Genomic DNA, 25,883 nt, shown 5'->3' with positions numbered 1-25,883 from the left:
AGTTTTGTGTGCAGTGATAAACACGACAGCACCTGCTAGTCAAGATTATTTGCATTTTCTCTGCCTCAAATTTTGCGCTTTGTGAGAAAATTTCCCCAGTTTGAATATTCATTAGGCCGTTTTGCATTTGTTAGACACGCAAATGCACTTCCATGTTTGTATGTGTGTTAACTTAGTAAATCAGGCCCTCAGTTTTTGCGTATATGACATTTTTATTCATACAAACACGGTAAAGTTTTTGAGCCTGACAGAGCTGTACTTAGTAGTCCAATGTTTTTGCATGGTGGAAATGATCTTCTTCAGCCTCTGTCAAAGATTGGCTGTAAAACCTATTATTTTATTTATTTTTTAGACATTGAAGTTGCTTAATAAATGTGCTGCACAGACCAGCACAGTGGCAAGGTGACCGCAGGTTTGTGCAGAAAGCAGATTCTTTCAGCGTCGTCATGAAATGCTTCGAAAAACTAATGGCCAATAGACTCAGATCTGAGGTCTCTGACCTACTAGACCCATTGCAATTTGCCTATAAACAAGGTCTCAGTACATCAGATGCAATACTCAGTCTGTCACACATCATTTGCAGACATCTAGAGACTCCAAACTCTTACGCAAGGGCCCTGTTTGCCGATTTCAGCTCGGCCTTTGATACTGTGCGCCCAGATCTACTTGCGGAGAAACTCAGAGACTTACAAGTGAATCCAGCCCTAGTGAAGTGGTTTCTGTCCTTTCTAACAAACAGAGAGCAACAGGTTAGAGTCAATGGCACCCTTTCGAAAGTGAAAAACTGTAGCACAGGGGTGCCGCAGGGTGCTGTGTGCTCTTCTATTTTGTTCACTGTTTACACAAATGACTGTCGTAGTTCTGCTCCAAATATCAAGACAATCAAATTCTCTGATGACACCGTGATTGTGAGCCTCCTGTACGCTGATCACTGCCCCTCCTCGTACTATGCAGAGGTAGACTCCTTCATCTCCTGGTGTGAGGACCACCACCTGTCCCTGAATGCACTCAAAACAAAGGAGGTCATTTTTGATACTAGAACTATACAAAAACATGACCCGGTGGTGATTGGAGGTAAAGAAATTCAGCAGGTCAAATCCTTTAAGTATCTGGGTGTACACATTGATGACCTGCTCAGATGGGACGTGCACACTGAGCACTTGTGTTCCAAACTGTCCCAAAGACTCCACTTCTTAAGGAGGCTGCGTCTGTTTGGTGTGAGCACAGAAATGTTGATCCACTTCTACAATGCCATTCTTGAGAGTATTGTCCGGTACGGGATCGCAGCCTGGTACGGTCCTCTAACTGTGAAGAGCAAAACACAACTTGAGAGACTCGTCCTGAGGGCCAGGAAGCTGACCAACACAAGAGAGTTTCCGTCCTTGAAAGAAACCTTTGAAAGCACTGTCCTCATCCAAGCTCAGAAAATCACTGAAAATCCATCCCATTTTCTGAATGGTGAATATGAAATTCTTCCATCAGGAAGACGGTACAGAGCACACAGGTTCAAGAGCAACAGATACAAGCTCTCATTTCTCCCCAACTCTGTGTCTCTTCTAAATAAACTGAAGGATAAAGAGCAGGTGAAGAGGCGTCAGAACTAAGATGAACTTAATTGTTTTATTGTGATGTACTGGTTGCACTGACTTACTGAATTGTTTTATATGAATGGTTGTACTGTATGTGTGACAGCTGCGGGCAATGAGCCCAAGACAAATTTCCTCATTGAGGACAATAAAGTTTATCCATCCATCCATCCAGGTTTGTGCAGAAAGCAGATTCTTTCTGAAGTTCATGTAGAATACAAAATAAAACGCTACACCAGTATCAACTAGAAGCTCCAGCGGAAGGAACATAATATTTACACTTTACGAGTGCCAGTTATCTCAAATGTCAACCGTTTCTTCAGGTGAAACTGTTGCAGAGTGTTACAAATGGTAAATGGTCACATTTATTTAACGCCTTTCTACCTGCTTTATGCACTCAAAGCGCTTTACATCAAGGAACCAGTCACCCATTCACACTCTCATTCATACACCAGTGTTAGCAGGGAGGCAAGGTGGGTGGAAGTGTCTTGCCCAAGGACACAACAACAGGGTGCACCTGCAGGATTCGACCCGCCTATCCTCCGATCACAAGACTCTACTCTCTGCACCACCGTCGTCCCTGCATAAAGCATTAGAGATGATCAAAGGCTTTACTTCAAAATACACCTGTATTATTAGAATCTAAGCTACTGTTTATAATGTCAGTGATTCATTGTTTTAGTTGTACACAATATCTTTGTGCATATGCTGTGTACCAGTTTCCTGTTTTTTATGCCAGGGCTGCTGTAATTGGTGGAGACTGACCGCCACAGTTTGCCGTTGGGGAGGGTCCCAACACAGATCTGCAGCTTGGTGTTAATGTGGTGCTGACATTTCTCTGTTTGTATGCTTTGGCCCACTCTTTTGGGCTTGTTTGCGGGAAGTTACATAATGGAACATCACGTTTTGGCACAGTCGTGTACATATATTGCAGTAGTATTGGCTCATAGTGTTGATAAAAAAAAATGTAATGATAAATGTTTTGATTTATTTTACTTTTTATGGCACATTTGACCTGGCCTTGACCAAGAAACATGTTGGTGCAAATAAATACTAGATTTATGAATCCTTTCTAGTTTTTACAAAATGTCTAACTATTAAAGCTGATTTTGAACCAACCATTGCTTTGATAACTTTAGTGAAATCAAACTTGCTGAAGCCGAGACATTCTGTGAACATCATCTGTATCCATCTGACTCAGTTGGTGACGCACCCATGCTCGCAGTTGTGGCACTGCTGACCCAGCGATGCTCCTGACCATCTCTGCTGACTGAACATGTGAGCTGTTCCAGGAAGTGACAGTGCCTCTCCCCCCCCCATAAAGGCAGGGGCGCCGTGAAGATGGGGGGCTGTTGATGTGTTCAAGCCCCTGCAGAAACGAGCGAGGGGTGTGTCCTCATTGGTTTGGGGTGAATGGGTTCACTGTGTGCAGACGGTCAGTGAGAGATGGCCCTCCGTTAGCCCCCAGGTCGTCGGTGATCTTCTCAAACACAGACCTACGTAAACACACGGGGCGGGATGGGTCGGAGCGGCTGGGTGCGAGGACTGGCCCCGTGCCCAGCGTTTTGTGTGCTTGTCAAATAGGTGCCAGCTTTTCTTCCCAAAATGTATAAAAGAAAACGGTGAACAAGAGAGGAGTGTACAGTACAGTTGGCTCGCTTATGTTCTGAAAACAAGGAAGCTTTGATGCCACCTTCCAAGTGACCCCAAAGGCCCCCGGTCTCAGGGTCTGACCTCAGCAGAGGTTACATTAGTTAGTTCTGGTGGAGGAGGAAGTAGGCCTGTCACGATAACATTTGAAGTTCAATTTACAGAAGCAGGAAAATATTGGGATAATTTAACTAATTTTAAGACCTTTTCATGCCACAGAAACTGCATAAAAGTGACAATAAACCCTTGCCCTAAAAGTTCATCATATCTTAGAATGTTGGAAAAAGAAGGTCGACATTTGGGAATTTTACAATATTGACTATCGGCCGATCTAGCGCCGATTAAAGCTGATAGAGACTTCTCGTTGTTTGCATTGGAATGAGCAAAGTCAGGTCTTTGAAATGAGTCCATAGGCCTCAGGGGAACAGAGAAACATCACGACGAACATTGGTTAGCAACAAGTTTGCTAGATTTAAGTTTCACTAAACCTCAGTGAATATGGACATGCTGCACGTCATTTTGAAGCACAGAACCTGGAGAATTCATCAATTCATTCAATCACTGAGTTTGTTTTAACCAATTGTATTTTTGATCACCGCCCAAAATGCAGCGGCTAGCAACAGTATGCTAATGCTAGCCGCAGCATGCTAATGCTAGCGGCAACTAATCAAAGCTGGGATAGAAACTATGATTGAATCACCTAAAATAATAATATAATTGGCCAGCAGTGCCTTTAAAAAACCCATATCAGTCGACCTCTAGTAGACACGATGAATGTATTGAGGCCATATCTGTATTGATTTTGTCATTTATTAGGTCGATATAGTAGTTATTGTGACTGCTGAATGCTTCTGTCATGACATCAAATACAATATACTGGCTAAACATTGAGACACTACATGACCTTTCATTATTAACCCTCTGATATTGTGTTGTTACTAGAATTTTCCCAAATATTTCAGATTGGCAGTCTGTGTTCTCCAGAGAAAAACTACAGAATTTGATGTGTTTTACTGCCGTTACGCACAAATACAATGAATAGTTGCACCATGTCAACTTGTACTTATGTCTTATCAAAAAATAATCCTGTCCTCTGCTTTATAGAACTTGATGTGATGCTGAGTTTCCTGCCAGGTTGATATAACATGGTGAAGGCATACAGCGCAGCTTTCGGGGGCCGCTGTTTTGGAGATGTGCGGTGGGACACGGGAGGCACCAATAATTTAGAAGGAGAGAGGGGGGAAAAAAAGGAAGAAAAGAAAGAGTGGGGGGGTCGGAGAAGTGATTGTTGTTTGATCAAAGGCTCAGCGAATTGTGTCACAGACAGACTGGGAAGAATGGCTTTGGATGGTGTGACTTGCATTTTGATTTCCTTTTGAGGGGTCAGGGGGGGGTGGCGCGCGGGGGGTGGGCAGTTTAAAAGGAGGAGGACCTTGTTTTGATCCTAATGCAACGCAACATCGGAGTGGGGAGGGATGATGTCAACCGAGTAAGCTGCAGAAGGCATTCAGATTAGTTAGGTTATTATGGTTATGTAGCATCACTATACGAACAGTTTTGAGGTAGTTTGCCTTGCGCGTTTCTTCTTCCTTTGCTGAAGTGCTCACATCTGTATTTCCTTGATTTTGTTACACCTTAGAGGCAACACAAAACTGTTCTCCGTAATGTTCATGCTCGTAATCCATCACCAGACCTGTTCTTTGCGGTTTTGTGTTCATCACAGCGCTACAAATTTGCTAGCATGTCGTTCGGTGAAAATGAAAGGTTGGATTCGGGAGCTGCGGGCCAATTCAAAATCCTGTAATCTCTTCTTACTGTCTTTTCTTTAGACATTATTTCAAATTTAAAATGTAAAATATCAATGGTGTTTGAGCAAATAATCATCTTTATAGTCATTTCTTTTTCTTGTATTTGTTCATTGCACATTTTTACTTGAAATAAGGGCAGAAATAAGTAAATAAACTCTAACTTATTTGCTACTTGTAGACACCTAAATTATTGCAGGCTGACTCAATTTTAAATCTTTGTTGATAGGGTGGGGTACCGTTTTTTCTGATACCGGTACTTTAATGATACTTGTTTTTTGATACAGGTACCTGAACGATACTTTTTCCAATAGCTGTACTAAATTATTATTCATATAGATGTTCATTTATTCCTTTTTCTTCCTTTAAATCTCTTATTTTTCCCAAATTTTCCTTTTTTTATCCCCCCAAAAAATTTCAGATTTTTTTCCAATTTTTTTCTCTAAATTTCCCCCATTTTTTCCACTATTTTCCCAAAATTTTCCATTTCCCCCCACAATTTTTTCAATTTTTTCCATTTCCCCAACCTTTTTTTTCAATACCAGGCTGGTATCGTTTAATGGTACCCAGCCCTATTTGTTGATAAGCTTTGTGTTTTAAATAATCTTGACACCAACACCAGCTTCACGCCACAAATCACAGTCTTGAATGGACTATATCAAAGGTGAATTTAGCATCGCTTATGAGGCTTATCCTTATTTCTCTCTACAGGTGGTTAGGAGGCGGGGCTTGACGGCGGGTGGGGGGTGTGGCCAGTGACAAGCGCAGCACAAACCCCCGCCAGGCTTTCATTGAGAGTGTGGCCCTGTGTAAGGGGATATTCATGTGAAACGATGCTTCCCCAAGGGGCAAGCTCCGGCTGGGCAGGAGGAGAGTCGCCCCCTGGTGGTACTATCCCCCAGTGTACCCTACCTAACTCTCCTCCATAACCCCGGGGGTTTGTGTGCACTGAGGCCTTGCAGGGAAAGCTAGGGAGGATACTCATTGTCATTTTGGTTTGTGTTTGTATGTGTGTGTAAAAAGGCATGTTTGCATTTGGTCCTCTTTTGTCGCCCTGACCCACTTTCATCAAATCTTTCATCCACTTATTCTCTCCCTCCAATTTCAACCATCCATCATTCCACATGTGACCAGGAAAAAGACACCCCCGTGCGTCGGAGATAATGGCGCTAGCTTCTAAAATAACAACACGGACCTCCATCGCCACAACAACAACCCGGCTTGCCCCATTTGGAGTGGAAGGGAACCCAAGTGCACAATGGCCCAGTGTTTCGGGGCCCAGGGGCACAGGCGGGCCTCCCCACTCTGCCACCCGAACCGTTTGACGAGGAGCGCAGCGCGACAGGGGCTGTAATTACAAGCAGCTTTTCACTTCCGCGTCTTCCTCCGGTTCAAAAGATGTACTGCTCTGACTCACTTCAGTTTGCTATTAACATTGGAGACACTGGATGACAGGGAGGCTCGGTGTGCACTTGACTCATCACATGACAATTTCAGAATGGGGTTAGGGTTTTGTCTGTGTGTAATAGGGTGTCCATTATTAATCAATTAGATAAAGTACCATCTCAGCTCTTACAGAATTAAGAACAAATAAACATAAAATGAAGTAACTGTTTCCTAAAAAATCTATAATTTGAGTTAATGGATCCATTTTTGTTGGACAACGATTGTGGGTCATTGTTATTTCTGGGAAAAAGTTTTAAAAGTTCTATATTATGTTAACAGTTAATCAATAATTGCTCAGAAAGGCGGCCAATTAATTGCTTAAAGTGATAGTCTGTAGGTTTGCAAAGTGAGGAGTGGTAGGGTGAAATGTGAAAGTAAACTCCTCCCCTCTTGGACCAGAAAGCCCTTCTTAGTTTGCAAAATGAGGAGAGCAGGAACCAAATTTGAAAGTAAACGATCAACCTCCTCCCCCTCCCCTCCTGATTGGATCTGACAGGCTGGCTCACAGGAAAAGCTTGTCTCATTGGTCAAGGCGGGAGGATGCTAGACTCTGATTAGCTGAAGAAATCGGGGAAGGAGGGACTTAACAAAAATAATTTAGGTATATTTGTACTTACTTTACATCAAAATGCAAAACCAGGTGGTCGATTTTGCACACTTTATAAAATGTGTAAAACATTTAGACTTCCAGACTATCACTTTAAAGAAACTGAACAGAATGGGCATCCCTTAATATGTCATGTCACTTGCGTAATTTTGTCACTTGTTGCATTCTTATACAACTGCTGCTTTTCCCGACTGTAGAACAAACAAAACTATTCTTATCTTTATATTGTAGTATCATATTATATTATGTTATGCTAATATCACAGTAATTGTGCTCGTGATTTTGTGCTAAATGCAGTGAATTATGCCACCAGATTATTTATTCTCTAGTTCAGGTGAACCTATCCCCAGTTGAGTGTTGGTCTTTATAATTTTATACTGCAGTGAAAATAATGAAGTGGCATCACTTTTCTCAATGGTCTACAGTTTTCAATCTAACATATTGTGTATGTAGTTTGTATGTTCAGAGAATGCTTTTGTTCCTGCAGCACGTCTTTATACATCGTGTGAAAGATGGTCTGAAAGGTTTTCAACTAGCCCTGACCTTTTGTGCTCATTCCTTCCTGAGGTGTAAAAAAAGGTTGTGAGTGATAGTTTATGCCTCAGTGTTCAGTGTGTGGGAGGTTTGCGTTGGAGGATTCAAGGCCGTTCTCTAACAATTCAAATTCGCTACATCTTTTACCTGAAAAATGAAAAAGAAAATGCTCTGAGAAATGTGTCCATGCATTATGAACGAATAGTACTAGTGTTCCTTCATTGGTGTTGTAAGTCAAGCAACTAATAATAATTGGATAATCCAACAAAGACGGAAGTAGAATGATTTGAAGGAATAGATAATTATAACAATAATGTACAATACACTTGTATTGCGCCTTTTCAAGCCTGTGTTTCCAAGTTTCTCAAAGTGCCACACTGCGGTCATTATTCATTCACACCAGACTTCGTGGTGGTGAGCTACTATTGTAGCCACAGCTGCCATCGGCCCCTCCGACCATCACCATTATGCTACATTGAAGTGTGAAGTAAGACACAAAGAACATCACAAAGCTTGTAAACAGTTGTTAGTACAAAGTTAATATTTAAATGTGGGTCACAGTTTGCCATGATTGGGTGAAGGAAGGTCCCAGAGAAACACTGATTTAAAGAGTTAGAAGCAATACCTCCATAAAACAAAGGATTATCCTATCAGCTTTGTGTATACAGTAAAATGTCACATTATAACAAGCAGAGAAATAGCAGTGGGCACTGATTTATTTATCTTTTTCAGAATGAAATGTCTGCATTTTAAAGCATTAACAATAAAAGATGAGATTAAGAGTGTTGCCAATGAAAGGGTCAAAATCCTGCATTAATCCCACCCTGGCAATCGAGCAAAGCCCGGCTCCTGTATTAGCATTCGAAGTGGGCCAGTCTGAGCCGAAGGTCACTTTATCCTATTAACCCAATGACCAAAACACCCCAATGAGCCAGCACTATGGCGCCAAATAGTGGGCCACTCCAGCCCCGGGCCACTGCAGATGACCGCCACTGATAGCCCAACCCTGACCTCTGAACCCTCCTCCATCACGTGGGCAGGAGGTTAGCGGCGCATTCAAGAAGTGCCTACTTCAGTGCCACAGGGCCCAGGGGTCAAGCCTCTGACCTGAAGGGATTTTAGACAAGTGTTAAAAAAAAAAAGGGGGTCGAATGCAAATCAGCTGCGCCCTGGAAAGAGAGGGACAGGAATGTGGACATCGTGTGCCACTTTGCAGCACCTCATGCAATGGAGATAATTTAATTAAGTGTATGGCTGCGCAATATTATGATATGTGTGTCACTGCTATGCTAGGAATCAGTTGCACTTACTCAACTACATTTACTTAAAGTGATAGTCTGTAAGTTTAACAAACACACACACGCAAGTTGTCTCAACAGCGAGGACGGTATTTTCTTTCCACAGACTATCGCAAACTTGACATCGCATTTTTCTTTCCGACCGCCATTGATCTGCCCCTCCATTGCACTGTTTCTTTTTGCTCCACCACGGTAGGAAGAATTAGAGAAGTCCTTTGAGATAAGTGTATCAAGATAAGTGCCTTTGTCAGTTCGCAATTAAGGAGGCCACCACCTCTTTCTTTTGGGGCCCTGGCAGTGAGTCAGTGTTTGTGATGTCTGACTTCCGTTAGCTTTAATCTTCTTTGCTGACATCTTCTAAAGGCTGGCACTGCGAAGCTTTTTCTGGCAACATAAACTAGGCCAATTTACTTGCCTATGTGAGGGGAACTTTGACTGCCTTTTAACCATGTTTGAAAGTTGTTTCTTCATGAATAACATATCTACACCAGTGTTTGTTGTGCCAGTCTCAGAAGGCATGAAACAACAGGAGTAGTATCTTGAATTCAACTGCAATGCAGTTTTGGCCACATACAAAAGAAACACCAGCATTATTAATCATGGGGCAGGTTCGGCCGACACCTTTGCTTAAAGTGGAATGCAAAAAAAAGCCACTTCAGCAGATCTAGGCAAGCGCATAAATCCTGATAAGTCCAGCTGGTGCTCTTCTCGAAGGGTCTTGCATGGGCTTTGGGAATTTTCTGCACACTTCATATCTAAGGTCACAGTTTTTGGCAACGTGATGAAGAGAAGATTGCGTATTAATGGTGCCTAAATTATAAGATGAAGCGCTTACGAATCAGATGAAAACATGTTCTCCTTTTGCTGCTTTGTTGTCTGTAAAGGTTGTGGTGCCAACAGTGCATATATTTACTAATTCGTTTGTGAGAAGGAGGACATTAATACTGTCTTTTATCTTTGAATGTTCATTTGAATAGTATGATGCGATTTGTATGCTAATGAATGCCCTCCTCACTTTCCAGATGCATCCTTTGGGACTATGTAACAACAATGATGAAGAGGACCTATATGAGTATGGCTGGGTCGGAGTGGTGAAGCTGGAGCAGCCAGAGTTGGACCCCAGTTGCCTGACTGTGCTTGGCAAGGTAAGATTACAGTCTGCCGCTGCGCTTTTTACTCCCAAACATCATAAAGTGTGTATGTGTCGATTCCATTGGTCTAACGTTGCGCAGTGCTATTGTCTTGGACTTAACTAGAGGTTTAACCAGCCCCTCCCCATCTGTTACATCCCCCCCCTCCCCTCCCTCCTCCCCCCTCTGGAGTGGTATTTTATCATGCTTTAATTAAGTGTTCCTCTTAATGGAATGTACCAACATTCCCCCGGAGGATGTGAGGGGGCAGCAGAGGGGGACGGGCCGGCTATAGTCTCATTTCTCCAGTGCGCGGCCAGTGACAGAAAGAGAGCACCCATTCATAATTTAAGGAGCCCGTGCGTCGTATAGACATGCTAATGATGCACTTTCTTCTGTCAAGGCCGCTGACCTGATGTAATAAGTCCTCACATGATTATTATATAGTAGCTATAGCAGAGAAGGAAGTAATATAGAGTTGATTGCTCTAGGATAGGACATAAATGTATGATTTAAAGCGAGCCAGACTAGCGCCTGTTGGATTCAAGTCAGTTTAGACCGAGATGAAAATGTGATTTTATATTTGAAGCACAACAAGGGCAGGATATTGGTCCAGTTTTGGGTCTGCAGTAAGAGTTTATTTCTACACAATCACAACTGGCTTGAATTTGACCTTTGTAAGTGAAACATAGCTGCAACAAACATTACATAACAGCACACGGTTGAAAAAGGGAAACATCCTGTCGTCTGTAGTTTTAAGATATTTGGTATTTGTAGACATTGTTGTCGAAAATCCTCCCTCTGCATTTGGCCTCAAAGCAACTGGTGCCTAGCTGGTGGTTTCAGCCCATTGTTTATGTTTTGGGTCGATGGGAGAAACGGGAGCGCTCGGGGGAAGAATACAGCTGGGACAGGACATCGTGTAGCACCATCATGTCGCCAAATACACTGTCTGACCAAAAACGGGGTCACACTCTCTAATGCTGTATTTTGTTGGTGTTCGCTGTGGCATTGTTTTAATGAGCTTCTGAAATGTCAAAACATGGCCGTGACCACTGCGCAAAGCCCTGTCCAGCACATCACAAAGATTCTTAATGGGGTTAAGATCTGGACTCAGCCAATCCACGTGTGAAAATGATGAATTCTGGCATTATCATCTTTGAATATGTCCATGCCATCAGGGAAGAAGAAATCAATTGATGAAATAATATAAAAACATAATCGAATATTCATGATGTTTAGGTCGTCAGCTGATCTCATTCTTTGGGTGTTGTTGTAGAGATGACCAACTGCAGCAGCCCCGGGTCAAAACCAGGTCAGGCAGTGTATAATGTGCCAGTCACTTTGGTAGAATGTTTAAAAGAGACAGCATACTGAAAAAAAAGCTTGTGACCTGTGACCTTTTTGAGTTGTGACCAATCCCTCCAACTTCTGGATCATTCTGTCCCTCCATGCTCCATGTTTACTCATTCAGGACAATTATAATTGGAGGAGGAACCCATTGTTGCATCTTGACAGACCCACGCCCAGGGCTCTCCTCTCAGCTGGGTGCTTCATGTTGCCACCAGTGCGTTTGCCAGCTGGGACAGTGGCCGCCGCCCCCCATGCCCAGCACCGTCCCGGGGCCTTTTGCCCACTGGTACGCCGTCACCCCGCCTCCACCAGTCGTCCTGCTCGACTGGCCCCTGACTGAACCCGAGAGCCCACTCCTCTTTGCCGCCCAAAGTGTTAGGGTCTCGTCCGCTCAAATTAGATTCCATTTTAATTACTCGAGCCCGGCGATGGCATGAAGTGGAAAAAATACTGTTTATTCCAATCCATGTCTAAATATAGTGCGTCTGGGACCGGGGTCATGCCAATGGCGCTGGTCAACACTTACATTATCTTGTGGTTTAAATACAAGAAAGGCGTTTTGAGGTGGCAGAAAGAATGTGCTCGTAACTGCCGGTTTGCTCTATGTTACGGTTGTTGTCCTTGGGCAAGGCACTTAACCCTTGTCAGTGTGAATGTCTTGTCAGTAAACGGTAGCCATGCTTTTAGCAACCTGTGAAAGTCAGAAGTTAATGTACCCATTTTCATAAGGACTCAGTCAACTTTTTCGGGCTTTTTACCATGTTGCAACATTGTTTTCTCATCAAAGACATTCCTGGAGTTGTATTTTGAGCCGCTGGCGCATCTTTCAGTAATCTTTGAATTGGCTATTTGCCCAAAAAGCTTCTCCTTTTCCCAAAAAGCTGCTCCTGATGTCTTGATAAACTTAATCTTTTTATTTAATCCAGGAGAAAGAGGAGAGTGGTAGGGGTGGGAGGGGCTTGTGATCGCACACTTGGAGGATCAGGAAGTGAAATTACTTTTTGATCAATATTGTGTTTTCTAACCAGCAAAGTGTACGATAGTGATAAAGATGTGTTTGAGGTTATTACCATGTACAGGGAGGGACCATACCCTTCCTTAAAGGGACTAGATGCAAGCTGGCCATTTTATACTCACTACTGCCACCTCAGGTCATACGTGCAACTGCACCTTCTATATATTAAGCTCGTGCATGACGGCAATGCGGACTGAAGTAACAACTTTTTGAGAGACGGTGCAGGATTTTAGAGGCAGTTGTGGTGAACAGGTCTGGGCTCATTCTACATCTTAGGACATGGCTGGAACATGTAGGGGGAGGAAAATGCATAATTTTAACATTTTTAAACTCCATATAGTCCCTTTAACTGTCAGTGCTACATTAAAATATTGTTGCAGATAATACTGATATGATGACTGGCAGGTTTTAAGACACTAAGAAAGCTGTCCCAGCTCAAATAAAGCATGGAAATTGTTTGGCTCAAATAAATAAATGCAAAATCTGGATCAAAAGATGTTATAGTTCTAGATAATGGGTAACGTTCTGATGAAAACCAAAATACTATACCAAATACTAACATATATTGGCATTGAAAATAGCTAAAACGTATTCAAGCGGTGTATATAGTTTTTCTTTTACTCTTCATTCGTTGTATATCCGCGAAAGGACCATAGTATCTACAATTCTGCGTACAGTATACTGGCAAAGGAATGACTTCAGCACCCAGACATCTTTGTCGCATAAAGATACGCTGACATCAGCCCATTTGAACCGCAGAGGAAGAGGAGGAAAGGGGCCCTCGGTGCTGCTCTCTGAAGTCCACGTGCGATCCTCACCAAAGCGCTGGCGTGTCATGTATATGTACACAGTTTTTTCCTCCACTTCCTGTCTGCTTCCTGCCAGACCATGGGGATGGTTAACCCTGACCTCCGTGTGCCACAGCGGCCGGCTCTCCTCCAGACCCAGAGTTTACAAGTCTCCATATTGATCAAAATGCTGTGAAATGTTTTACCGAATGTGAAGCTCTTGGTCTTTTCTGACTTTCTGTAATGGTTGGTCATTTCTGGTGGTTGCTGTGGAAGTTGAAGTCATGCCACTGGGCCGTGTTGGTGGCCGTGCGTCTGGGGGGTCTGTGCCAGTGGAACGGCCGCACAGGGGCGGGGCCTGGGCAGTAGCCTTTGATCTCTCTCGGACTCTCATGACATCAGTCCTGGAGAGGCACGGTGGCAAACACAGAGAGGAGTGGGATTTCAAAGGACCACAGAAGAGTATTTTTGGCGTCTCAGGCCGATTACGAAAGCGGTACGTCTGCTTTAGTAAGTGGGTGGCTAGGATTTGTGTCTCAGTTGGACTCGATTGGTACAACTTTTTTTTGCAAAAGCAGGAAAAAATGTGCTCTTTCCTCCCACACAACCCCTCATGACTGGTGTAAAGTAAGCCTCTTGGCTGGCCTGCCATGCAAAAGAGCTGGTATGTAGCTGTTGTGTGAGGCCTGGCGCTGCCCTCCACCAGCTCACTCCCCCCTCCCCCCATGACTGAGTCCACCTTAAGCGCCAGCCAAAGACAACATTTCACTGCAGCAGACTGGTCCAAGCCCGGCCGGCCACTACAAAGCATCGCCAAAATAACTGGAGCAACAGGACAGGTTTCAAGATCATTACCGATGTATCCTCCCTGAAACAAAGATAGCTGCTTTCAAGTTTTGCCAGAGGCGCACAGCCATAAAAAGTGTATCCTGTGTGGGAAGCTCTGCCTTTGAGTCACATACAGACGCAATCCTTCAACCGCAGTTGTCATGGAACAATGTGAGCTCTTTTTACTTACCTCTCTCCTTGGCAGTGCAGTCCAGAGCAGCTTTACAGTGGGAGTTTTGGCTTGCAAACTCCACGCAGAAAGGCCCCCTCTGGCCTGGGACCAAACCCGGGACCTTCTTGCTATGAGCTAACCGCTGCGCCACCGTGCCGCTTTGACGCAACGGTAATCTAATGAATTGCTGTGAATTGTGAATAGTGATTCTGGTGAAGAAAAACTGAGATGAAGAGCTGTCCTTTTCCCAACAAGCTCCTCCTGAGGTCCTTCGTATCCAGGAAATGCTCTCTTTACCTCTTGATCTCTTGCTATGCTTAGTCGCAGTTTACACAGCGACAAAACAGCGGTACGTACATATCGTATTGTCTGACACCTGGCCTCACTGAAAACTCTGGAGGAAGTAGTTTCATGTCTCTGCCCCATGTGAACTGGAGAAAACACAAAACGGTCATTTGCGCACTATATTATATTATATACACACATCTCACATTGATATTTAGCCACATAATGGTCTGTAAATAATTAGCATTGACTTACTTTTACTTCAGAAAGCGTGGCCTTAAAACGCCATATTCACCCCAGGAAGTATAAACAAATGTTGTTTTCCTCTGTGTACTCGCGGTGGTGGTTTTGTTGACACGTCCTCGTTTTCATATAAAAGCAGATCGAGAGAGGATGAGGCTGCTGTGTCTTTCTTTAAGTATTATAAAACAATCAATATAGCAGTAAAATATGCATTATAAATCCTATATTACAGATTCTACGTAATCTAGGTGGGTTTATGGAGCAAATCTCTAACCAATAGTGATCAGTTTCAACATTGCTTTTAAACTGTGTAATGCTGGGCCACCTACATATATGTATATAATGAATATAACTGGCTTAGTTCCTTGTATAGATGTCTAAATATCAAACAAACCCTGAAAAGCATGTGATTGTTGCAAAGGTTTTCCCAGTTCATAGATTCCAGTCTCAAACACCAATGCTCTGAGATGTGGTTGTAAAGTGTGAAGTGAAATGAAACAACATTGTCTGAACAGCTGCAATTGTTTTTTTCCGCAAAGTCCTTCAGGCCTGTGCAGGATCAAGATGGGCAGTATGTGTGTGTGTGTGTGTTTGCACAAGAGATAGAGCTGCATTAAAACCAAAGCGATGGCAGCAGACAGTGGAGTGCGAGCCCGTCGGCGGCAGAGGTTGTGCGCCGGGCTACACACACTCAGGTGAATGTGAGAGGTCGTCTGGAGGCCGTGGCAGTGCCAGGAGGGTGTCATGCCACAGGGCTCTTGTACAGAAGGGGCTGCCCTGCATTCAGACCAGCCCATACTGACCGAAATTCCCGTAAGCGCATCAGATGTGGGAATGCTACCCAGGGGAAGTATTCCTTTTAAGGTCTTATTGAAACGATGTATATATACGAACATTAAAAAACACTACCTTTTTCAATGAGGATAGCATTAAAGTAATCCGAAATACAGTCTAGATGTTGTTAATGTTGTGAATGTCTATTTTAGCTGGGAACTGATGATTTTTAATGGAACACCTACATAGGTGTGCAGAGGTGCCTTTCAACAACCATCGCTCTAATGGTACATTGTGTTAGCTCGTCGTGTTAAAGGGTATTTGAGGATAAGAAAACCCTCATGCATTTCCATGTATGCTAGCACTGCTGAAAACTGTTGTGCAGATTAGAGATAGAGCTGGCCTGTGTACCCCAAACTTTGTAAGGGCAGTGTACTTTTATTTATTAAAGGTACAAAAGGTAGTAAATAGATACAAGTTGCAGGTTTTAGACAAGGACAGCCAGTGTCACTTCATTTACTGGATTGGTTCAGTTCACATCAATGAAAAACCATATAGGCCCACAATTTGTAAATGTGCCAGATTGAAGCACTGATAATGTACATGAATACATTTTAATGGGATCATTTATTGCTGATTATCATTATTACATTAGGTCTGTTATTGTCTTCTGAGAAATTCGCCCCGTTTCCAGATCGAAACGGGGCTTGAGCCTCCTTCTGTTCACACTGAAGGAGGCTCACGTTTACTTCTAATGAGCACCTATGACGATCCCGTACCTCTTTCTTAACCACGGCACTATTTGGCTTTCCAAGTACCATAAGGACTCAAATTGATGCTGAGAACAGATCTGCGTTTCGCCATTTGTGCAGCAGTTTTTTCAAAGGAATTTGTTATAATCTTACAGCTGAGATGACATAAAAGCAACATCTAGCAATGACTGTGGCTAAATACTGGTGTGAAGTAGTACATTTTGGCAAATCAATGTATTTTTCCTTTCAAAATCAATGTTTCTCAATGCACTTGTTTTAAATAGAAGCTTTGGGGGGGCCCCGAAGTGCCTCTGAGGCCTCCAAGTGGGCCCCGGACCCCACTTTAGGAACCACTGGACTAGACTATCGCCTGCAATTTGATGCAATTTAAGGCCCAAGTAAAATCAATGCATCAATATACCTGATTTTGAGAATGACTAGCTTTGATTGAAGAAACTCTCCCTACCATTCAATCACAATCACTTTAGATAGATAGAAAGACACTCATGGTTTCTCTCGCCCCTCTGTCCATCTGCATCTTTTTCCCCCCCTTTCTTTCCACAATTGCAGCCGTTTAATATCCTGCCGTGTTTTGTTAAATTGCAGCGAAGCCATAATAGCCATCGATCCCCCGGCTGCGGCTTTTGTCCGATTCAGACGGAGCTGCCTGGTAATAAAAGTTTTATAAAGAGCCAACTTTTCACGGCCCGCACAAAAGAGATATTGATGAAACCGCTCTGCCCTCGACTTGCAGTTAAAATTCGCAGTTTTTTTTTTTTTACTTCCCTGGGTGCTGAATGGTAAGTCAATACGGAGCGGCTGAGATCAGAGCAGCTCACACTGGCAGCTGCTGTGTGAAGTGCAGAGTAATGGAGGCTAATGGGAGTTCAGTTTCATGTGCTCTGTTTCGAGGAATGCGCTTTGGTGACTTTGAAAGATCTTTAAAAAAAAACAAAAAAAAAAACGAAACACAGTGGTAGCCCGGGAGAGTGAAACATGCCGTGGAATATCAGAAATGATGCAAGGATAGTCTGTACATTTTTTGCGCCATTGTGCAAGTTTTGCCCCTTTGCCGTCCCGTCTGATTCGACACATAAAACGCTTTAAAAGGAATGCGTGCAGGGGAAGAGATTAAGAGCCAAAGAGTGAGGAAGAAAAGTTTGATGCGGCGATGGTCGGGGGCCTGGCTCTCCAGCTCTCTTTCATGTTTGTGTACGCCTCGACTTGCTGATATTATCTTGGCCGCTCTTCCTGGCAGGGTGTCGAACAGGCTTCCACAGGGGTCTCTCTCTCTCTCTCCCTTCCTCACCATCGCACCCTCACCCTCTCCTCCTTATAGTCACTCTTTCTCTCTTTCCCCAACCTTAAATCAGCGCTTCAGCCACGTTTCACGCCACTTGGGGTTCCCACTGCGCCCGTTTCCATGGTCACTGGGAAGCGCCATGTGTCATGTGTTTCAAAGTGAGCCGTCCCCGGGCAGATTTACCCCCAGCTTTCAATGGGAGGCCAAATGACCATTATTAGACTTCACAGCTCAGGGCCCTATTTAAAGAGAGAAGAAAGAAGTCGCGGGGACTTCAGACGAGAGAGAGATGGAGGAAGAGACAACTGCGGGAAAGTGAAAGTAACTGGAACTTTATTTTGACGTTCGGCTGTGTTTTATGGCTAAACAGGTATAACAAAACACTATTGGGGTAATATTTTGATTGGAGACGCACCAAACGCAACTTTTTCAGTTCCAACGTCAAAGATTCGCTGATACCAGATTCTAAACGTTTTAACGGCTACATTTTCTCCACTGCTACTTTACCTAAGTCTGAAAGTTTCTCGACTGGAGCTTACAGTCTATATAGGCCAGTGTAAAGCCTCATTTTAAAGCAAAACTGATGTAAACTCGTCTTTTCCCTTGCGTTGTTGCCGTGTTGTCGCCACTTTTTTTGTTTTTTTTTCCCATCACATTTTTGCAGATTTTTAATTGCATTTTTACCATTTTTTTTATCGTTTTTTTTGTAACTTTTTTAGAGCTTTTTGTCACTTTTTAATCACCTTTTTGTAACTTTTTTATCATTTTTTTATCACTTTTATGTCACTCTTATAAAATCATTTTTTGGTCTCTTTTTTGTCACTTTTAATTGCATTTTTACCACTTTTTTCTCACTTTTTAATTGCATTTTACCACTTTTTAATTGTTTTTTGTCACTTTTTTTACCAATATTTTAATCACTTTTTGTCACATTTTACCACTTTTTTACCGCTTTTTTGTCACTTTTTTTTTATCACTTTTTCATTGTTTTTTTTGTTTTTTTTACCTCATTTTCACCATTTCAATGTTTTTGTCACTTTTTTGTTGCTATTTTGTTGCTTTTTTTTTTTAGAAGCTGTTATATTTGGGTGAAGCCACACTGGAGAAAATGTGCCCGGTTAAGGTGGGGGTTAAGAGGTTAAACGAGGCAGATCATTTATTACCCATATTTGCAAAATCCACATCTCAATGCACAATTTTATTCTGGATCAAAGCCGGTGCCGATGCCTAATTTTGATACAGTTAATAAAGCTGCAGTTGTCACACAGTAAAACTCAATTGAATGCTGAAGTGTCAAAGCCAGAGCTAGATCATTAAACACTATAATTATTTTTTATTTTATAGCGCTCAGGTGGGAAAACGGTCTCCTTAACGTGAAAGTTGGCGGCTCGTATACAGCTCCTACAAGTTCATACTGCCACTTTGTCCCTGGGCAAGACACTTGGGAATGTGGTATGCCAGTGAGTAACTGTATAAGTACTTTTGTGAATCGTCGGTTGGCAGAGAGGCTGTTGTTTATCATTCAGACGCCATTATGATACACATAAAACTAGGCATGAACATCTTGATTCTTGCGATGCCAAGGTTATTAGATACTTAGTTATACTCTTTCTTTTTCATTTATAGTCTCACAACGTCATTCAATAGACACCAGCTACGGTCAAGTCTTCAGTGGATCAAAAGACAAACGGTGGAAAAAGTAAATCTCGACAAAGATAGGAGCAGACTTCCCACCTACGTCAAGCAAAGCCCTGTCTTTTCTCCCCGCATCTCACCCCCTAAGCCGGCCGAGCTTTGTGGAGGAATCGCGTTTGTGTGTGTGCGTGAGAATGGTCAATGTCCCGCGCCCCGCTGCGTATGTCAGGGCCCTGTTTGTCTTTAAAAGCTCCGGAGCCGCTATCTGGCACGGAAGCTGGAAACCCAAGCCCCCTTGCTCCCCACGCGGCTAATCTGATGCCTGTCCCCTCCTACAGATGGTTCTCCAGAGCGCCGGGGTTAGCGCGGGTGAAAATGGCATACCGCCTTTTTCCCTTTAATGTTTCGCCAGCGAGCCAAGGTTAGGGCCCGTTCAAGGAGAAGAGGAAAGAAAAAGGGCTTGTGTGGGACGCTGAATGCTTATTAGACTGTGAGCTAAGAGAAAACAGGACGCATGGGGGAACGTGAGAGTTTTGAATGGGTTTTTTTTTTTTTTATCAAGTGGGAAAGTGGGGATTGTCATTCACCGCACAGCAGAAACTTTCCAATCTTAAAAGCTAATTTGCTGAACAAATTCTCATAAGTATAGTGTTGTTTCAGGGTAAATACAAAGGCTTGTATTAAGTTACCACCAATGATCATTCAAGGCCTGCCTGTGTACAGCTTGGGGCTTTTCCTCAAACTGTTTTCTTTTTTTTTCTTGCCAGGGTTAACTTTGGGTTGATGGACCGTTCGCTGGTTCAAATCTCACCTGAGGGCGTACATTGAGTTCTTCTTCAAACACGTTGCCTCCTCCAGTTATGGCCGTGCGACTGGTTTACACATTCGCCGTAATATGAGACATTGTGCTTATAGACAGGGATCCAGGTGAGAGAGAGAGGCACGTTTTCCTCTTGAACTGATTCTAGTTGTGCATTTGTCCTTTTTGTCTGAGGTATGAACACATCCCCGTCATGAGCAGGTGGCGCGGAGTGAAGTTTTTAAAGGTTGGTGGGAGGGAGTGGAGAGTTGGCCAGATCTGAGGAGGGACAAGCAGCAACAAGAGCCCTCCCCAGGCAGAGCTCCATCTTCAGAGCTTCTCCTCAGCTGAAGCATGCAGGGACACGGACCACGAACGCAGCTCTTGGGCACAAAGAGATTAAACGGAGCCCCAATGGCGGCTCCTGCTCTTGTACAGGTGGAGCACGGCACTTGAGCATCATGGGAAAAGAAAACAAGCAGTGTTTACATACAGTGGAATTCAAGCCCGGGTTTATGCTTGCATTTTCTCTCTAGGAAAGACAGCCTAAAAGCCACACTCCCTAACATATCACCCAATAAATACAATAAATACTAAACGATACTAAATACTCATCTAAATGGATCCTTTTCCACACGTTGTTTCAGTTGCTCTTTTGTCACTTTTCTGTGGCTCCTTTGTGGCTTTTTTGATCCTTGTTTTTGTCTTATTTTTGTTGTTATTCTGACGCTTTCCAAGAAGCTTTTAGAGCTGAGTAAAGCCAAACTGGAGAAAATATGCTCTGTTTAGGTGGGGGTTGAGAAGTTAATCTAGTAGTTTGATTTGGGTTATGCCTGGTTTCTAATGTTGACATTTAAAGCAGGACTAAGTAACTTGCTTACCTTAATAAATCCTTTTCGTAGTCCCTCTGGGGGTAGTACAAGTGTTGATGGGATGATTTCATCTCCCCCTTGGTGTCTGGCCAGAAAACCACACTTGCAGCTTTCCCTGCTCTAATGGAATCACGAAGAAGAAGCTAACAGGCTAACGGGCAAAGCTAACCACTTAAACAGCATTTACAGCCAGGTTTGACTGAAAAAAATGATCTCCATTGTGTAATTGGATGTCCAATATCCCTCTCTCCCTTTGTCTTTTCTGTCAGCGTAGTATTTACTCTCACGGACAATTAATGAGTAAAAAACCACAACATGCTACGACACCTGCGGTGGTGCGTATGGCCTCTAGGGGCATGAGTTGCTTAGTTCTGCTTTAAAATTTGATCAAATTGACTTTTTTTTATTTGTTTGCATTGCAGATGTGGATCTAGCTGTGTCTTGACCTGATACATTTCAGTGTTTTGAGTTCTGAGTGATTTCAAGAAATGATATTTGACCTGATATTTCATCATGTTACATTTTCTGAACCCAGAACTTCTATTATCAGCCACGTTCCTGTTGAGACATCAAGCTGACAAGAGCCACTTAAAAAGTTGTATTCTTGTCCTTCGTCCGAAAGCCTGTTTATTTTCCTGTGAATCACAAAGTGCCAGAGCCCCAAACCGGTAAGAAAACAACTGGGGTGGGACAGGGAGGAAAAGAGGAGGAAATTTAATTAGTGGTTGTCCATTGCTCGGGCCCGGCGGCTGGTCTCTGCCGGGCACAGCAGTGGGCAGCAGCTCGACAAAACACTTCTTGATTAGTGGTGCTCTGACTCAGACCGTTTCAATCTAGCTTGTTTGTCCAATTGTGCGCCTTTCTTCTTGGATGATGCTGCCACAAGTGAGACCTGAAGAGAAGGGGAAACGCTGCCTGCAGGGCGCAACAAGACAAACAAGTTATTTACAGAGAAAGTATTTTAAAGCAGAACTCTGTTGTCTGTCTTTCCTGGTTGTTTTGTGTCCATTTTTTTTGTCTCTGTGGAGCGCTGCTTTACATTTCAGAGTAAAGCACTTACAAATGTTCACTCTTGTTTGCTTGTTCATCTTCACTTCTGCTCTCCCCTGTGTGAGTCTTCAGTCAAACATTTTTCTGAGCTGTTGCTTTTGACAAAATGTTTCAATTCTGCTCGCTTTATGCGCGGCTAACCAAAACCTGCCATTTTTAAACCCAGAGGTAAATGCAAGTCGTGTATTCAGCCGTCTTATTCCAAAACAGTATTATATAATTATATAAACTTATCCACACACTTGTTATCCATCAAGTTCTCACAACAAGTATGCAATTATTAAAGGTGCACAACGCAAGTCTCTGAGTTTTCGCAGAACTATGCCCCCTTTGGCGAAAATCGGAACTGCACTCAGAGTTGTGCACGCTCCTGGACCACACGCACGCTTGCACGAGCACGAGCCGATCAGAACCAAAGGAGCGTCATTCGTGATTGCACAAATCTTTTGTTGAGAGTCGTAATGTCTTCAGAGGTAAGAAAGTTATTTTGAATTATGTGAAAAGATTTTGCATTTCAGTAAACAAGATTGATGTTTGAGAGGAAAAACGGGGGTAGGAGAAAGGTAAAATAAATAAATAATAATAATCCCATTTCTACCCGTTTTGTGTGTTCACTGATGATTGGATTATAATTGTAATGCGTTCATGAATAATATAAATTATTACTTAGTATAAAATTAAATAATAATAATCAGTGAGTGACACACCAAATACCTTATTAGTTGGTCAACAAAGTAGACTGAAATATAACGTTACCATCTGGGCTAAAACATCCTGATCCTCCGAATATTTGTGAGGGTTTAGCTTGTTTTATTGATCTGCTTAGTAGCATATTCCAACAGCAATATATCCTTATTAGACAGTAATTTGATATACATTTATCTGTGAAATGTGCTAATACTTTTCAACTACTGTACCAGGGCAGTGTATGTAACGGCCAAAAGTCACTAGTTTATACATTTAGAAGAGGAAAAAAGGCTCCCCATACACATAACATGGAATTAATTCACACAGTACAAGATCATATTAGCTGGGAAATAGAAAGTGCATGGGCCGGTAGTTATGCTGTTCAGAAGCAAACTTGATGTAGACGAATACAGTTATTTGTTTTGTAAAAAGTCAGCCTGCTGTACAACATGAGGGAAGTAAAATAAGCACCCCTTCATTATTGTATTTCTTTCCTGCAATGTGTAGAATACAGCATGTATCTTATCACAATAACAAAATATTGTTCTCCCTTTAGAATTCCAGCTCGGGTCATTTTGATGTTCTTGTGGAGAGAAGTGGCAGCAGTGGAAGGGGCGGAGCAGACGGGGAGACCACGAGGAAGACCAGGGGGGGAGGCAGAAGTACTCGTGGCAGGTGCAGTCATGAGCAAGATTGATCAGTGAGGACATTTATGTTGACTGTAAAGAAGCACCATTCAGGCAATAAACAAGCTGTGAGCACATGAGAAAATATGTCTACGAATTAGGGAAGAAAAGGCTTTATTGTAAATATTTTGTTCCATGTTTGTACAAATAAATATATATGCACTGCTTATGTTTCACTTGGAGTTTGTTCAGGGAGCTGATGGCATCTAGAAAAACAAAACATGATTTTTAGCAATTAGAACAAATGTGTTTTTATGGAACAGATGACCAGACATGCATTGTAAAACAATGCCCTCTGCGGACACGTGACTGCACCAGATCAGCTGTAGGAGGCAGATCCCGGGTGTAGGACCTCTCTTTCCTTACTTTTATCACACAAAGACCCATGGACTCCACCATGTCAGTGGAGTACACCTCACCACACACACTACAATACAAAAATGAACCTCTATAATGTCATAGTAGAAGCAACATTGACATCTATTACTACAGTACTTTACTTTGCATACATTTTGAATGATCAGACTCACCATAAACTCCTCTGTTGCTTGCATGTTGACAAGCAATACAATTACAATATCTTTTATCCAGCCAAGTATTGTTTTATGTCGCGACATCACCCAGGCCTGTTGAACAAGTTCACATTTTAAATTCATGTTTCGTTACTACATGTCACTCTCACATGAAAACCATGTCACTTACAGCATAAAGTCTCTTAGTGAGATGCCAGATGTCGAGGGAATGGGAAACGCCTCTCGTTGATTCTCTCCTTGTTATAAAACACAAACACTGCATTAGAAAATGCCCATCACTATCTCAAATACAGAAAATATTCTGATTTACAAATGAAACAAAAAAGGCCGGAGACAAAGCACATAAACCACTGAATTACCTGGAGTCCATTTGTCCGTCAGCTAAAATAGAAACACAGATGCATGTCAGTTATTAGAGAATTTGCAAATATCTGCAGTTTATAACTTACCAAGGCCAACAACACTGTCTTTAGTCTGTAATGGGTTTATAATGGCAGCCCTCTTCTCTGTCCAAAACTCCCTTACAGCTGGTACGCAGTAGAAATGATGTGTCTCATAGTAGAAGATGCAACAAACTCATGTTCATTATTTGAAGAGGTTATGGCTGTTCCACATCTTGTGTCCGCGTGGGCAAACTATGCAGATATATATGCACAAGTATTACAAATGCACCTACATTATATTACATAACATCCTGTTCATGACTTTTAAAAAAACACAACAGACATTTAGTCCTCACCAACTCTACTATAACTGCAGTCCATGAGGCTTCCTCAAGCCCAATGATGGGAAGTTCATCCAATTGATTCTGCTCTGAACCACCAGGGCTGTGTAACAAAAACATACACACTTGATTCACTCTTTTACAAGGAAAAGACAGTAGGAACTGCATTACAAACATACCACAAAGACACAGGGCGACATAATCAGAGACATGTGTGTCTGTGGCCAGTTCTCGCTCAAGCTCTGTCCTGTGCAGAAGAAAACATACAAGATCTTAGCCAAAAAAATGCACATCAGTAGATTATTGACCCCAAACCAAGTAAAGATTGGAAGAGATTATCATTATTACGGTATTATTATTTATTTATGTATTAGCAATTTACACACCATCTAAACCAGGACCAACTCAGGACTAACTCAGGACTACACCAGGTCTGAACTAGGTCTAGACATAAACCAGGTCTAAAGTAGGAGTAAACAATGACTAACATGTATATGGGTTGCGTGTGCTCTTCACAAATAATGTATTACAATCAGTACACAGCAACAGCCACGTTTCTGGGAACAATTTACTGATTTCCCCCCAAAGAAAACATATCAGACAAAGTTGAGTCTTAAGTCAGTGTGTTGGTCAAGGACATGAGCACCGTTTAGCATTAGCATCATTTTGAAGATGTGAGCGAAACGTAAAAGGCTCCCGGTAAACCAAACACTAAAACATAGTGTTCATCTTTTATGTTATGTTTCATGTTGTACGAATGATCTGAAGAAAACTCCAAGTTTGTGAACCTGCTCATTGGCAATGGCAATAAAACCAATTCTGATCGTAGATTTAGCTAACGCTACAAGCTAAAGACGTAGCATTACACATGTTACGCATAGTCATTTGTTGACATAGATTTACCGTATCAGACATCGATTAGACATTAGAGACTGTGTCTTCTTACCCTTGTAGTAAGAAGAAAGCAGCTGAGGTCCGTGTGAGCCCGAGAGCGGACCGGAGGTAGTTTGTCGGATGTTGACTCGTCTCTGCGGCGCCTGTTTGACTCCAAACTGCCCCTTTTCGGTCACACTAGACAAAGTTTTGATCTTCTTTATCGTACGTTGAGTTTGCGTTTGGGTTTGGGATGAACAAGTGTCCGGTCACTTACAATCCACCCTCTACTTTCGCAAAAGTCGCGGAGTTGTCTTCGCAGATGCGGATAATGGCGGCGAATCAACAAACTCTCCAGAGCCAGGTGCGCGTGAACGCGCATGACGTCACGCCCAGGCTCAAAACCTTAAGATTCCGTCCCGAATCTGTCTTATTTATTTTACTGCACAGGATTA

General features: G+C 42.7%; 1 protein-coding gene across 2 annotated transcripts in view; it reads left to right on the top strand.

Moving 5' to 3' along the window:
- znrf3 (zinc and ring finger 3) overlaps window positions 1–25,883 on the top strand; it is an 82,806-nt gene that overhangs the window by 31,024 nt on the left and 25,899 nt on the right. For both annotated transcript variants that reach the window (XM_079571728.1, XM_079571727.1), the window contains exon 2: window positions 9,949–10,071. In XM_079571728.1, coding sequence (XP_079427854.1) covers window positions 9,949–10,071 — 123 coding nt within the window. The remainder of the gene's footprint in view (window positions 1–9,948; window positions 10,072–25,883) is intronic.

Source organism: Gobius niger (assembly GCF_951799975.1).
Source record: "Gobius niger genome assembly, chromosome: 1".
NCBI classification, from domain to species: Eukaryota; Metazoa; Chordata; class Actinopteri; order Gobiiformes; family Gobiidae; genus Gobius; species Gobius niger.
This window is presented reverse-complemented; position numbering and strand designations above follow the sequence as displayed.